Consider the following 17,298-nt stretch of genomic DNA (forward strand, 5'->3'; position numbering starts at 1 on the left):
AATTAATTTTACAATAGAGACAAAATACAGGTGTTTCTGAAATGTCCACTTGTACCCAATTCGCCTACGTGTATCTTGTCTCCCAATCACGGCGAGACGCGTGTTCCTCAAAACGTGTTTCACCCAAACACGTGTAGGGTCGTGACGTGGACCCTACTATTATCAATCTTCACCACCACCTATATATGAACACACTCGCAGATGCTTCTTAAATAGAGGCGTGGGGCTAGCTGAGAAAGGAGAGAGAGACACACACACACACACACACATAGAATTGGTTTCGTTTTCTTCGCCGGAAACGGTAAGAGAACGAATCACCGGGATATTCTCCGACCATTTTCTTGCTACATTCGTTTCCGGCGGCCGGATCTCTCTGTAACCATGGTAATTTTCATGCCCGTAAATATATATATATATATATAATTTTTGGTATTGTGTTGAATTTTGTAACCTGATTCTTTTGTTTTGAATGATATTCACCGATCTGCATTATTGTTGTGACAATCTCAATTTGTATAAAAAAATGCAATATATTTTCTTAAGGTTTACAATTTTGATTTGATGTTCAATGTGATTTTATTTATTTATTATTATAATGATATTCACTAATCTGCATAACTATCATGATAACCTCAATCTGTATATTATCGGATTGATTTTTAAAAAATCACCAAAATGGGTTTTTTTCATGAACAATGTCGCCAACATTTCACAAAAAAACAAATAATATATATATATATATATATATATATATTTAAGGTGTTTGGCAAAGGTACAGGTCAAAGTTGAGGTAATGTCTGTGTGTAAAATAACTTATCCAAAAACTTATCCAAAATCGATGGATAAGCTATTTTTGTTAAATTAAAATATATTTTTTTTCTTAATAAATATTTTATTTCGCAACAGAAAATAAAAATATATATTTTCTGAATTTTTTTTCCAAGCTAAAGGAGCCTAGATGAAACTTTTACAAAAATAACTCTAAATCTCTCTCTCTTTTTTTTCTTTTTCTTTTTTGTACTACCTTTTTTTTATTATTTTTTAATCATTTTCTTCAACAACAAAAAAAAAAAAAAATTTATAGAGAAACTGAATTTCAGAAACGAAAATATAGGGTAGGTTCTTCATTTCATTTTTATTTTTTGATAACCATGGTGTCCGGGGAGCCCCACTAAATCCACATGACTCGTGCAAGGCACCCCACGGATCGGGTAAATGTCAATTTCTTAAGGATATATTTCATGTTTTATATAGTCCGAGGGATGCCACTTGTAATGGGCCGAATGCTTGTCAGTTGTCATCTTAGCCAAAAGGTTAAGGTGTTGCGCCCTAGCCGTCCATATAAGCTGAAGAACCTCCTTATCTGTGACAACAAATCACTAGGACAAATTAAAGTACCACTACAGCAGAGCGTTTCGTTAAGTTAATATGCTTCCTGTGGACATATCTAATAATTTATGGAAATTTATTAAGCTTTCAAATCATTTACGTGCCAATGTGAGAAATGAAATTTTGTGAAGTAGTTTGCTCCTATATATATATATATATATATATATATATATATATATATATATTCCTATTCATTCATTTGCACTTGTGTAGTTGAGGCCTACTCTCCACAGAGAACCTTATATTTCATTTTTGCAGACAACATCAAGGCGTCTTGCTGATAGGAAGGTGCAGAGGTTCGATAAGAACATCACGAAGAGAGGAGCTGTGCCTGAAACCACTACGAAAAAGGGAAGCAACTATCATGTTGGCCCTATCGTGCTCGGCTTTTTCATGTTCGTCGTCATCGGATCATGTAAGATGATTCTTCAATATCAGTGTTTTAAGAAACCATTCTTTGTCAACATATTTAAACATATTTGTTACCAGCTGATCTTTGGAACTTCTAACACTTTCACATGGCAATGATGTTTTTTGTATCAAATATCCATTTAACTATACATAACTTAACACTTAATTCTATTGTAAATCATAGCAAAAATGATGAGAAATATTTAGTAGTTAAATCTATTTTATTTATTATATTTTTTTTTTCGGGTAAATAAATTGTTCAATGTTAATGCCATTTCAAAATTTTCACGTGTATTAAGGGTTAGTTTGGTGTGTCTGAATGAAATAAAGTGGGAATGGAATGAATCAGATAATGGAATGGGAATGGAATGACCATTCTCATTCCCATTGGTTGCACAGAAAAACATCATATGTAGTCGCTGTTTCATCAAATGTTTTATTTATTTATTTTTAAAGTGGGAATGGAATGGTCATTCCTTTAGTTGAAAATTGAAATAAATTAGTAGGAATCACCATTCTCGAAAAATAGACAAGAATCATCATTCCAACTTTAAAATTAGTTACCAAATTAAAGAATAGAAACAAAAACATTTCATTCTCACTTCATTTGATTCCATTCACTCACACCAAATTATAGTACCAAATTATAGTTTCCTCTTTTGCTGCTGCTGATGGGTTGGCCAAATCATAGTTCACATTTGTTGAATTTATTTTAGACTGTGTTTGAATTGAACTATTTTGGCTGATTTGACCAAGAAAGTGACTAAATTAGTTATTAGTTGAAAACATAGTTTGGTTAACCATCAAATAAGTTATTTGTAAATGGCTTAAGCAATAAATCAATTAAATCACTGCAAGATTTTAAGCCGTTTATTTTTTTAAAGCAGATGAACAGCAACTTTAAGTTGAGGATCTTAAAGTCTTAGAGGATCTGTGTGTGTGTGTGTGTGTGTGTGTGTGTGTGTTTAAAGCAAACATGAATTATTAGAGAATTGTTTAAGTCTCAATTACACTTTCAATACTCATTCATGAAATAATTAGAATACTTGATATGAACCTAACATAATTCTTTATAATTTTGCTCAGGTCTTAATGATTTACTGATTACAAATTTTTTTCTTTTTCCCTCCATTTGTTCCAGCTTTATTTCAGATAATCAGGACAGCCACAGGTGGAGGCATGGCTTAAACTACAAACAGATTATGTGATATGGTAGCCCACAATGAGAAATTGAGAGTACATTTACAACACCAATGTTTAATCAACTTGTAAAAAAACTTTGAATATGAATAAAAATGCACCTTACTGTGCTCTTCCCATTATTTATTTATTATTATTATTATTATTAAAAGTCTTTTTTAGAATATGTTTGGGCTCCAATTGTTGTGACCTAAAATATTCTTTTTAGAATTTTTTTTTTTCAGGTAAAATATTTTTTTATTTTTACTTTGTCGGTGTTTAGCAAAGGTTTAGGTCGAGTTCATCGGGTGGTGTATATAAAATAAATTGTCGAAAATTGATAAATAAGTTATTTTTATTAAATTTTAATATATATTTTTTTTTCGTAAAATTTAAAAAATATATATATTTTATGCCCAAACAAACAAGCCTTAAAATACCATAATAAGAATTACAGGTGAAGGCCTGATATGACCTCCCATTTTGATCCTCACTCCAACAATTGATCCTCTCTTAAGCATCCATTGCTTAATATACCTAATACTCTCCTTTTTACTTGTATTTCTGTATTCCTCTGGGTCATTTTTGATCAATCAAATCAGCCACCATTTTCAGATTCTCTTCCTCCCTTCTAGTAGAGAACGACTTATTATTCTGATCTGGCCACTTTCTAGCCATTGGAAATTCTTCATTTATTAAGAATAATCGATAGGACGGCTTATTGGTTTATGGGTAGTGATGTATATCCCCAAAAATAAGCATCGAAAAAATCCTCAGAGTTCCGATTCCATGAAATATTGATACGACTGTTTTTTTAATAGGGTGAACCGGACCACTATTACACCGGAGATAATATTGGTCCGGGTTTGGGGGCTGTGGAAGATAGAAAGGAGGATAAGTGAACTATTATAGAAGTTTTAAATTACATACTATCTTAAATTATACAAGTTTTAAATTATAATACTATCCCCTGTAACTTACAATATTATAAATTTTATTAAATATAATGGTAAAAACCATTAAAACTCTCTCTTTCATTCCCTGTCAACGAAGATCGTAGATTATGAATTTATTCTCCTCTCTTCTAACCAATCCAAAAAAAAAACAAAAGAAATAGGCAATCTCTTCTCTATAGATGTCTCATCCATCCCTTCTTCTCTTCCCTCCATCTAATTTTTCTCATTCCTACCGAACAGAGCATTAAACATGAGTTATCAGAGTGAAGGATTCTTAACTATCTTACTGCAAAATAAGCATTTTTGAAGTCTTCATCTAAAATGAAAGTTTACATCTAGATGTTTGTACACATGGAGTAAACCATAATCATTATACTCCCATAGGGATCTTGTACATCATCATAGTAGCGAAAATTGGGCTGCACACACAGTGGTGGCAAAAGCTTGCAGCCAACTAAGGATAGTACCGACACCAAATGAGAGAAACTACGCACTTGATGTGGCAATGCTGCTGGATATACAAAAGGGTCAAGCTGAAGCAGTCAGGCATGGATGGAATGCAGTGCCGCACGCTATCCATTGTCGCTTCTTCCCGTGTGGCAGCATGCACCCAGGAACCTTCAGCCATTCCCCGGTCAATACATTGTAGGTAACCAGCCGGTTCGTTTGCCTTGACCTCAGCGATAACATGAGTAAACCTTTGTTACCCAAGCAAGTCATCCTAACGTGCTTTCCGTAAAACTCCAAGCACCAGATGTTTGGCATTCTGTCAACCTCCTTCCATAAGAGAGTCATCTTCTGTAACTCCCAAATGCACACGCATGTGGCAGCATTCTTCGTCAGCAACCCTACAAGCATGATTCGCCCCTCGCATTCTGCAAGCGTGTGGTCACTCAGATGTAGGGGAGCTGGGATTAGAAATTGCTTCCAAAACCCAGTAACCATATTGTAGGACACAATCCCATCAGGGTCTGATCGCATGAAGTAAATTGTTCCATCAATGGACACCGCTTGCGACCTGAAATTCAGTGATAATGGTAGCTTAACAGTTGAAGGCATACTTCCTGGGCGAATCCAAGAGTTACTTAAGGAGTTATACACTTCAAACTCTCCATCACAACCAACCCAGAGGATCTTATAGCCCCCACTTGTCGATTTCGCATTGAGTGTCATTCCCACAGCAACTCGGGACCAGACCTTTACTGACCTAGCTGGCAACTCTCTAAACGACCGAGTGAGAGGGTTGCAAACATAGAAACTAGTGTGGCCAATGTCAAGAAAGCACACAAGACCCCCAGCCGAAGCGACTAGCAAGACAATTGACTTTGTTGGAAAATCAGGGATTGTAGGGTGGTGCCATTTCTTCAAGGAAGGGTCATACATAGCTCCTGTATTAACATTCTCATGAGAGATAGTGTAAAACCAGGGTTGGGCCTGTGGGATTTGTGCACATTGTTCGGAGAAACTGTGGGAGGTAAGCAAGGAATTCCACTTCCGGCAAACAGACCGGAATTGGAAGAATGTGGCAATGGGGAGTCTAGCAATGACAGCTTCATAAAGGTCTTCTGGAAATTCTTTCCAAATATGTTGTTCCATATTCTCAGTCAAACTAGTGGCAGTGGGTAATTTTCCTCGATTCCTCTCCTTTCGAGATTTCTTTGCAGGTGGAGGCTTGCAAGGTTCCAACATCCTGAAGCTTCCTGGTTTTCCAGCACTTCTTATAAGACTGTAATAACCATCTCCCAGAGAGCTATCATCAAGATCTAAGAGGCACCATCTGCGAAAAAATGCAACCAATAGCCCAGTCAGATTTTCATATTGATGGAATGTTATAACTTTAAACTATAACCACAAAACAATTTGGTTTAAATGTCAGGGACCAATTGTGTGAATGTAAATTAATTAAGAGGCAAGTCATTGCAAATTATAAATCACTTAAAGTAGATGCTCCAAAATATTGTCATTGGTACATTTCTTAGGGTGGTTTAAACAAACTATTAGACTTTCTTCAACACTATATCTAAAAAACTATAGCAGGTTTACACATTTCTCATACTTGATTCCCCACTATCAACCATGCCTTACAGCTTTACATAAATAGAAGTAATACAGTTGGATTGTTGTGATCATTTTTAGGATTCATTTTATGTAGTAGGAAAAGCATACTGGTCAGTGGTCTCAATCACTAGTGATGATCAGGAAAATAAGATCTTGGAGATTAAGATTTTGTAGGTTTAAAATTAGGAAAATTGTTTTTGCACCGAATGCTCAACTGAAGTGCAAAACTGAAGCATTTCTTATCCACTTGATGCAATATAGTGGTACGGATGAGAAAGCTTCAGTTAGAGCATTCATTGAATGTAGCACCACTTTTAAAAGAATGAGCATTATGGGCATTTGTTAGAGCCAAATTTACAACAAATTCCAAATAAAAGACGGAGAATTGAAGCAAGGTAATGATGAACAGGAAAACCATATACTGGTGGTGTTTCTATTACATTTGGCAATATACCTAATCTGATAACACGAATTGTAATGCTTCCACCTGAAGAAGACTTGAAAAAAATTGTCTAGTAGTATGGCAAAACCTTTTAACCTTTTAATGTTCCAGTAGGCTTCTTCAACCATCAATAGAGACTCCATTACCAGAAAGATCCAAGGCACCTTATGGGCTAGGCTGGTCTTAACACATGACTAGGGTATTTGTCCAGTACCAAACAGTATAAATCAATGCCAAAATTTTAATTTGGCAATTTTAAAGATCACAATATACCAGGAGCCATTAGTTGCAAAAAGTGCCAGTTCTGATGCAATATGTGGATACCAGGAGTTTGAGTTGATTACTGATGCAATGGCATAGATTGACCCTTCAGTCAAAAGAGGAATATTTTCTAGTTCTATGTAAAGCATAAGAATCTTGTGGGGGGTAGAGGCGACCGTGTTCAACAATGATTCAGACCATGTTGGTTTGATATAAAGCACAACACATTTTAGGAAATTCATCAGACTGAAACAACTTCTTCCTTTAATTGCCAAATTTCTGAATTTATTTCTTAAAAAATGTACTATCATCTAAGTAATAATATTCTTAGAAGAGAGAGAGAGAGAGAGAGAGAGATTAATAAAAACAGCTACCTTCAATTGTTTTTATCCTCTATCAATCCCGACAATTTTAGCATATTATTTTATGTTCAATACATGTCCCAGAGCGAATGAAACATGTTAGGCAAAGCCACATCTTCTCACAACATTCATAAGCTAAGAAGCACGGATACGGATACGACACGACATGGACACAGCGACATGTCAAATCCTAAAAAATTAGGACACGGGCACGGCGAATAATAGAGATATATATTTATATACATGATGTTATACTTTAAAAAAATTTAGAGTAATATTATTTTCTATCAACCTAATAATGAAAAAAAAAAAAAGAAGAAGAAGAGTACTTTATGGGAAAAAGAGAAAATATAGAGAGAGGTAAAAACAAAGAAACATATATATGCAATAGTTTGAACATTTGAACTAAATATAAGCATAAAAATCTGATTGTTTTATATAATTATTTTATAAAATAACTTTTAAGTAATTATGTAATGACTATCATATTATTGAAAACTGTTAAATAACTCCTCATAGTTACACTTCAACCTTGCTTTCTTTCTAAAACTTTCTTAAAATCCCCAAGCTTACTTATCAAAAACAAATCACGGCGTGTCCCCGGCGTGTCCAAATATCCATGGCATGTCTGACACCATGGCCATGGCGTGTCCAAATATTAAAAAATAAATAAATAAAATCAGACACGTGTCTAGCGTGTCCATGTCCGAGACGGATTTTTTGCCCTCTTAGGCATGTTTGTGCTTCCTAGTTCACAAGCTAATATAAAACTCAAAAAAAACCCTAACTTCTAAGTTCACTCTTCCTATAGCTATATACTTTAACGAATAAGAAATATTTTGTAACAACTATAAGAAAAGTCCAACCATGTTCAATTGCATCCACAAGCTTTTGGCACATAGCCATGTTTAACAATTAAGATGTTTTCCATAATGTTGGAACACATCCGTGTTCAACACTTATTCAACCCAACCACAAAGTTACACAAGTTGGCATTACTTAGAAATTTTCTAATTATAAAATTTTTTTGGTAATATTTCTTGTATTGAAAATCGGTGGCTACTTACAGCCAAGATTTGGCTCAAATGGTATCTCCTCCTCCTAATTGAAAGGTTGAGGGTTCAACTCCCTTTAGGAGAATAGTGGGTGTGTATGTGGTTGGTTGGCTTGCATTGGTGGTTACAGTGACTTCGTGTGCGTCGGAAGGTCATTATTCTTTTTTTTCTTTCTCTTAAGGGGAAGTGGTGGTAACATATACCAATTTTAACCATGTGACATCTTTTGCCACATCTGGTATCTTCATGAGCTCAAACAAAACCTATCAGAACCAAAGTAAAATACTCTAGCCGTGAAACATGGATCGCACAGACTATTCTCTATGTTCAGTATGGTGATCCATGCTGCTTCAATGTTTTCTATGTACTTGAATTTGATCTGTGAAAAATTCTGCCTATATCAGAGGAATATGGGGGCTTAAGAAGCTTTAAAAAGCATTCTAAATGGATTCAAACTCATACTCTGGGCCATGAAAAATTATGATGCAAAACCAATACAGTGACCAAGACATGTGCAAGCCCAAAAAAATGAAAATTAATTTTTCAAATTTCTGATCAGTTGGATTATGTAAAGCAGGAAGGGAGCTTTACTGATAGAGACAAGTATCTGTGTGAATTAGTTAACTAACAATATGACCTCCTCCTAAAAGTGCAGAATCAGGCTTAGATAGAGATTAACCTCTCATTTTCCTATTATAACTAAAAAAAAAACAAACTACAACAACAATCAAGCCTTTTCCTTCCTTCCTAACTCTACCTACATTAAAAATAATAATAAAAAAATAAAAATAAATAAATAAAAACTATTCCAATTATTTCCATGCATTCAGAAGATGTGACACAGTGAATGTGTTGCACGTATATATGTGCCCAATATGCTCCAAACTATGAGATGGAAACGATGCTAGAGCAAGCTTAATCTAGATGTGTAAGATATGGATGTCAAATGTAACTACAGAGCTTTCACTTACCTCCTCTGGGATCCGCACGATTGCACATGATCAAATCACCTATCAGGAAACCATCTAAGCAGAAAGTGTGGCATGTATATGCAGAAACGTCATTCATTTTTTACATGAAATCTATAGGACAACTCACTCCAAACCCAATGCATACACAGAAATTTTCAGAAACAATGAAAAGTTCAAACAGTATTTTACACAGCCCAAATTGAGCACCCACCTGTAGTTCAAAGCTCTATTTCGTTTCAATAGTTCTCCTAATAATATAACCTTTCGTGAGCACAGGTGGGTGAGACTTAAGACTTGAGACTTGAGAGGGGTTTAAAGCAATTAACACACAGAGTCTGGACTCTGCTTACAGAGAAAGGCAAATCTCCATCAAACTAAAGTAGGTGAGTGCTTACAAATAAAGGAGAACAACCACCAGATCAAATATAAATGCTTCCAGAAACAGAAAAATAAATAAATAAATAATAGAAACAAATTTAATCTAATAAAAATATAAGAATAATAGTACTATATAATAAACAAAAATGGGTAATAAGAAGAAATGAGGTACACCAAAACAAAATTTATGAATAAGAAGACAATATTTCGAGACCAAGATAGAATTAAGCTCAAATTCAACAAAATAAATCACATAAATGATGAATTTGTCCGGAAATGCAATTAGGAAACAAATTCAGCTTAAAAAATCAAATGTGAACAATTAGTATTATCACAATAACAGTATGTAGATATATAAAGAGAGAGAGATTGTTAAATTAGGGTCGGCTCTACATTGCACCACACAAATTCAAACGAAACATCTCACCAAAAATGGAAAGTGCAAACAAACAATTAATCAAATCAATTAGAAAACCTAAGGCGCATAACTAGAAGAACCCAATTCATGAAACAAGGAAAATCTTAGCTCAGACTAAAAAACATCTCCAATTGAAGCAAAAATAGTCAATCAAACCAATTAGAAAACCTAAGACGCCACAACTAGAAGAACCCAATTGAAGATACAAGAAAATGTAAGCTCAGAGCAAAAACCCACCTCCAAATGAAGCATAAACAATCACACAGATCTATATAACATCATATATATAGAGAGAGAGAAACAAGAGAGAGAAATAGAGACCTGTGGTGGTGCTGTGGTGGCGGTGGTGGTAGTGGTAGTTGAAGTGCTTGAAGATGGTGGTGATAAGGTGAAGAACCGTAGAGTTCCAAGAGCTCCTGAACTTGTCCGATGAGCTGCCTCAACATGGCCAGCCCTTCCATGCCCCAGCCAGCTTCTTCTCCTTCCTCTGTGCTGCCCCCTCCCTCCCCCCTCCCCCCGTGTTTCTCTCTCTCCTCTACACTTTCTCTCTCTATATGGTATATAAGCACACACTTTCTCTCTCTATATTGTTGTTGTTGTCTCACTGCTTCTGGTTAATGTTACCCACTCTTCTTTTTTCCACGTCACCACGGCCATACGATAATAAGTAGTATTGACTGGTACGCAACTTTTGTACCTCCTACTAATGAATGTTGTTACATTCCCAGTAGAGTCCCGAAAATGCCCTTTAATTATTTTAGTATTTTTGGAAAGGAAATATTCCAAAATTGAATAAAATAAATAGATGGTGTGTTTGTCGTTTGTTTGTCGTAGGCTGTCAAGTTGTCGTAGGACGGCACTCACTAGGACTAGGGAGTTTTACCACGGCCCTGGTTGGTCACCTAAACCCATATTTGTCAACCAAATTACCAAAACACCACGCACCTATGGGGATAGTAACGGACGGGTTTGGAACGGAATTGAATAAAATTCTACTCTATTTTCTTGGACAATTCAAGTTTTTAATTTGTAAGTATATCAGGGGATTTTAGTTTAGAGAGCACATTGTTAAGAAAAGAAAAAAAAAAAAATTTTATTTGAAGGAGTAGTAGGAAAAAAGAAAAAAGAAAAAAGAAAAAAAGAAGTAAGAAAAATGACAATTTAAAAAGGAAAAACTTAAAATTTAATTTAACAAGAAAAATTAACTTTTTTGTAAAGAAATTTGAAGAATAAATTAGGAAAAAATAGAAAAATAAGAAATAATCTTAAAAATTAATAATTTTAGAGGGACATTATATATATAAAAAAAAAATTCCATATATATACATATAAAATATATTAAAAAAAAAAATTATATGTAGAGTGGGTGGGGCCAGCTCGGGGGGAAGTGCCCCTGGGCATGTACTTGATCCGCCCCTATATACCATCCTATCTCCGCGGGGCAAATAAAGTACTGACCTGCCTTGCTTCTTTCATTTAATTTTATAAAAAAATTAAACTATGGTAAATAAATAAATAGAGGTGAGTGGCTTATTATTATTATTATTATTATTATTATATATCAATGCCTCTATCCGCTCTCTATTCCATTTAGCAGTGTACTAAATCTGTCTCATTCTATAAAATACGAACACTTTTACAAAAGATCATACTCGTTTCGGTTCGACACTCGTCCAACACATGTACAACATTTTATATACATGTCCATAAATAAAAATATTTTTTCATTCTTTCGGACACTTTCCTAATACTTTCGGACACCTCGGTGATACTTCTTAGACACTTAGACCAACACTTTCAAACATTTCTAACGCGAGCATATCCAGTAATCTTGAAAATAATATTAACATATTCTAAAGTGTTCAACTTTTTTTTTAACAAAAATTAACATTATACACATATGATCACAAACAAAATATTAAATAATATTTATTCATTTAAAATAAAAACATTATTATGACAAAGTAGTGGAATAATTGTATATATGATATAAAAATCATTACAACTCTTAATATAAAATTTAAAATGAATTAAAGTTTTATAATACTATTACTCAATATATGTATATAAATAAGTTTTATATTTATATATAGTCGTGTCCAAGTCGTACCAGTGTCCTACTTTTTAAAAATTTGGCATTTCAACGTATCCGTAATATGTCGTATTGGTATCCCGTATACGTATCCATGCTACTTAAGTCCCATTAGGGGCAGGGGCGGAGGAAATTGTCACCCTTACGCAAGTCTTGTCATTGAGTCCAGATTGTAGCGTCAAAATATAAGTTGCACGGAATGGGAGCTAGAGGAAGAACGCGAAAGTGCTAAAATCTAAGTCACATAGAGTAAAAGTAAAAGCGAGAGTGTGCGCAGAGCATAAGAGTTGCCCCCCCCAATTGAAAAGAATTATGTGACTAAGATCAAAATCCTCTCAATGAGAGAAACCCGGTCCTATCTAATTGGTGAAGTTTGTTATTATAAATGATAATCGGCATTGTTACAATGGTGTGAAATGTGCGTGTAAGTCAATTTTTAGGTACATTTCAGACTATTATATTAACGTGAGTTACCAATTATGGTGGCGAACTTCACTAATTGGATTCAAACAGCATGTTCCCCTCTCACTAAAGAGGATTTTGATCTCGGATTGTAAGGCATATTTGGTTTAGCTTTCTAATGGTTGGATAACTGAAATTCAGAAAATTGTATAAATTTGTCTAATTGATATTAGTTTTTAGAATTTTTTGAAATTTTATTTAAATAATATTTATTTTCAAAGAATTGTGTTTTATAATTTTTTAAAATAATATTCTTCCCTCTGATCTCTTGAGAATTGTTTTATAAAACTTGAATCAAATGGACCCTAACTTTTTGGAATTGTAGACCCGAGGAACGCATTAACTCGAGGTTGAAACACGACTATTTTAAGACTTGGAACAATTGTTTTGATCCTGGATGTAATGTGTTACTCCAAATAATTGTGTTGAACCTTGATACAATGTGTTGCAATATAAGTTTCAACACTGTTATTTTGAGACTCAAAACTGCAACACATTTAATCAAAGTTTAACAAAATTATATTCCGAAATAATTGCGTTGAACTCGAGTTAGTGTGTTGTTTGTGTCCACTGCTACTCACTACAGAATAAAGCATAGAGACTTGGATTGTATATGACCCCTGTTAAGAATAAAATCGACACACTTTGAAAATGGGTGAAAGATTGAATGAGAAATTTGGTCAAATTATAAAATATTTGACAAACTTAAAAATTAGAATCTGATAAAAATAAGACAACTGTAATATTTTTTATTTCGGCATAAAATTTGAATAATTTAAGAATATTAAATATATGGAGGAAATGTTTCAAGTGATGTAGTAATTAGGATTCAAAGCGGACATATTTGGATCTAAATTATCTAATACCGTTTTGTAACTAAATTGAAAAATGCAACACCATATAAAAGTATTATTACAGTGATACATTTCAAAATAATATGTCGCACGAATATTATGTCTCCAACGTAAAAATGTGCATGATTGTTACGTCCCGGATGTACGTCTTTAATTTAAAATGCACTGGTCTAGTGTACAAAAGTACATGCATCTTAATTCATGATCATTGACCGTTTGCGTGTGTGAGTATACACTTATTCATTTGAAAGTCGGATTGTTTGGTTACAAGTATATCTAATATAAATATTTTGAAGGTAATGCTTGGGTATGAAGCATGTTCCTTTTGATTAAATTTTTTTTATTATTTTTATTTTTATTTTTATCGTAACAAGAAACTTGTTATACTATCATAAAAGTTTTAAATTAAATACTATCATAAATTATACAATTATTAGATTAGAGTACTATTCTCTATAAATTATAATATTATAAATATTATTAGATATAATAATAAAATTAATTAAAACTTTCTATTTCTTTATCTCTTTAACGAATATGGTAAATTATGAGTTTATTCTCTTCTTTTCTATACAATCGAACAAAAAGAAAGAAATATACCATCTCTTCTCTAAGAATGTCTTATACATCCCTTCTATCCAATTGCATTAGGGCCAGTTTGGTAGGTGTTTTGTTTTAACTGAAACAGAATAAGTATTTTGTTGTAGAGTGTTTTGAATAGTAATCGAAAGCATATTTAGTAACGTCCATTTATTACAAGATTTTTGGAAGAAAAAAAAATGAAAACATGTGTAGTTAAAAAGTGTTGCAAGTTTGAAAAATATAATAGTTGGATTAAAAATGTCATTTAAGAGTTTTTTTTAAAATAAAATAAAAAAAATTACTTTTCATCGTTACAGTACCATACATTACATTTTGGAAACATATAAAAATACTAAATTGGTGTTTCAATTTTTAGCCACTATTTTTGGACACTGTGTGAAACAAAACAGTTTTCAGTATTTATTGCTATAACACTCAACAAAAACAAAAATACCAAAAATAAAACGCAAACCAAATAGACTCTTAAATTACAATCCTTAACTCACTTACTCCACTTGTCCTCCATCTCGATCAATTGTAAGAATTAATCATTTTTCGTCTTCATTCTCTGTCAAATATCAGTATCGATTTTTATCTAACCATTGATTAAAATAATTATATCAAAATTTCTTACAATGATAGGTGTTTGTATATCATTGGTTTGATCTGTTGTGACATCTCACATCACTTCATGAATGAGAGAGATTGTTGATAACGTAAACATCTTTTCTTACACGTTTTAAAAATCGTAAACATATAAAATGTGTAAAGCAAACAACAGTTACGTAATGGTACGGACATGCAATCCGTGCAGTTCACTGCAATAATGCTCCCCAATTTAATGAGGATATCCGAAATTTACGTGCCGAAACAATGTGTAGGTGGAGTGATAAAGGCGAAAAAAAGTTCGAGATCCTAATTTTTTTCATAGGTGTTGGTTGGGACTTACAAAGCTAATGAAGTGACCCCTAAACATCACATGCAAAACCTATCCATTTAGATGCAACTAGTGGACTCTACATACAAAATGATTGGTGAAAAAACATATCCATTTTGATGCAACTAGTGGACAAATTTCAAAATCATGCCATTAGCTAGGTTTTTACTTAAATGGAAGAGCCATTGCAAAATGCATTAACCCTAGATAGCTTCGTGGTCCATGGAACACAGGATATATATATATATATATATATATATATATATATATATATATATACACACACACATATATGTATATATTGTTTCTCTATTTTAGTATAGACAATATGTGTTGATATGGATACGTACTTACCAGAAAACATAATAGAATGGGTTGTGGCACATTGGATCTCATTTAAATGGGCCCCACTATAAGTTGACAAATTTTTAAGTGCAGAGGGGTATTAAGGTAAAATCAAATCAGAAACTATGCTCTGGGTAGAATTTTCTGGTCCAACCTTTTCATGTGTGTGAACGGGACTCATGTGGTCAAGTCATTCAACGACCCTCCTTTCATAACCAGCTTTCTTGACCAGAATCGACGGCTCAGATGACATCTCTCCAGGCTCTTCTCTCTCTCTTATTTCCACGCACACGGCACGATTGTCCCAACTCTGTCCCCACATTCCCATCTTATCATGATTTTGTTAGAATCACGGAAGTACCTACTTGATGCCTCAGCCGAGTGAAATACCTAAATTGCCCTCGAGTATTGTTACTGGTATCGCTATATATAGTATACACATATACGTATAAACATCTAATATATATATAGATATATATGATAACGAAACCGGTAAAGTGACTTCCCAACCCCCTGCCTCAATGGGGCATTATGTAACCGTGCAATTGATTTATGAGTAAGGTATTGATGACTCGTGACATGATAACCTAACAATAATGTGTCCAAATGTCCAAGCAATGGGTTTTTTCTCAAAATAAATAAAATAAAATATCGAAATAGTGTAATAAGTTTAATTATAAAAAAAAAAAATTCTGGGTTTTGGATAATTATAATTGAATTGAGAGTCTATTCGTGGAATAATAAATTTATCACTTTTTTTTTCTTCAATGTTTCAAAGTGTATGTATATAAGAAGATTATATGAAAATAATATTCAGACTTAAGTCACACAATTTTTTTCAGCAGGTGTCGCTCTCCTGCTCTGAGCGTGTTTCTATTCTTACGCTTCGCGCATATTTTGACTCAAATTCTCACTATTTATAACTTAATTCTGTCGCTCTCACGTTCCCGTTTTCGCTTGATGTGACTTAGATTCAGACTCCGTTTTGTACAATATTTGCAATTCTATTTATTATTTTATTTTTACAAAAAAAAAAATGATATAATTGTTTTTCAAAAGCACTCTACTCCCAAGTCCCAATTATTCAAAAAGAGAAATATTATTTTCATTTTTAATAAGTAAATTTGTTATTTTCTTCACTATAGAAAAAGCTAATGCAAATAATTGTGTTGTCTATAGAAATGTCTGAAGCTTATTACCTAAAATTATTGAAATAATTTCAATTTGTTCATTCAAAAGGAGGAATATATATGTATCCTGCAACGTATAAGAACTTGTATAGTACAAGAGATATTTTGCAAATAACTTTTAAACTTAATACATATGCATATTATACTTTTTGTACACGAATGTTAGTGATTAATGATTGACATACAAGAAAAATTCTAGAATACTTCTGGAGTACTATACTCTTAGGTCTACCAACCATTGAATATGGAGGTGGAGCTCAGTTGATAATTGATCCAACAATTGGGAGTTCAGAGGTACTATATCACTAAAATAAGAATAATATTTTAGAATTTAAAAGTCGGACAATTCTAATTAATTTATATAGGCGGGCGCTGATATTATTATGATATCATTTATACGTCTTACGTCATCATAATATCACTTTATATTAACATAAAATTATTGAGATGATTCATATTTTGGACTCTCTTGTTACTCTTGAATTAAATACTTGCTTTGCCCAAAAAAAAAAAAATGTCAATCTTTCTATTTTTTATGTCCCAAAATAAATGTTATGTTTGAAAAGTTGAAGTACTAGTTTTGGTAATATTATTAATTTAACCTTCTTATGTTAAACTTATAAAAAATACACTATCATATCTACCTGGACTTATAATAAATAATTTGATAATTCATTTACTATCACTATAATAAAAATAAAAATAAATAAAAAAAAACAACGTTTAATTTCAAATACTGATAAAAATTCTTGTTGTACTTCATATATTAGTGTGGCTGCAAAAGTCAATCATTTTTTGTATAACATTATTCAAAAAGGTGAAATATAAATATTTCAAAACATTTAAATTAAAGTGAAAATATAAATACTTTGAAATTTTATAAATAGATACACATTATGAACATTTTTTATAGAGATTGTGCAGTTTGGTGAGAGGAGAGAGTAATGATTATATGT

General features: G+C 32.9%; 2 protein-coding genes across 2 annotated transcripts; one reads left to right on the forward strand and one right to left on the reverse strand.

Moving 5' to 3' along the window:
* Positions 1-225: 225 nt before the first annotated feature.
* Positions 226-3,128, forward strand: LOC132302251 (uncharacterized). The gene is made up of 3 exons (XM_059799106.1): positions 226-384; positions 1,648-1,804; positions 2,942-3,128. Exons 1-3 carry the CDS (start codon positions 382-384, stop codon positions 2,986-2,988), a joined length of 207 nt encoding a protein of 68 aa, XP_059655089.1. The 5' UTR covers positions 226-381; the 3' UTR covers positions 2,989-3,128.
* A 1,090-nt stretch (positions 3,129-4,218) lies between these two features.
* LOC132303423 (F-box only protein 6) lies at positions 4,219-10,494 on the reverse strand. The gene is made up of 2 exons (XM_059800664.1): positions 10,202-10,494; positions 4,219-5,712 (listed from the first exon to the last, which is right to left on the reverse strand). Exons 1-2 carry the CDS (start codon positions 10,339-10,341, stop codon positions 4,464-4,466), a joined length of 1,389 nt encoding a protein of 462 aa, XP_059656647.1. The 5' UTR covers positions 10,342-10,494; the 3' UTR covers positions 4,219-4,463.
* Positions 10,495-17,298: the final 6,804 nt, after the last annotated feature.

Source organism: Cornus florida, unplaced genomic scaffold, assembly GCF_030987335.1.
Source record: "Cornus florida cultivar Cherokee Brave unplaced genomic scaffold, ASM3098733v1 CherokeeBrave_3.0.0_Hap2_Chr04, whole genome shotgun sequence".
Lineage (NCBI taxonomy): Eukaryota > Viridiplantae > Streptophyta > Magnoliopsida > Cornales > Cornaceae > Cornus > Cornus florida.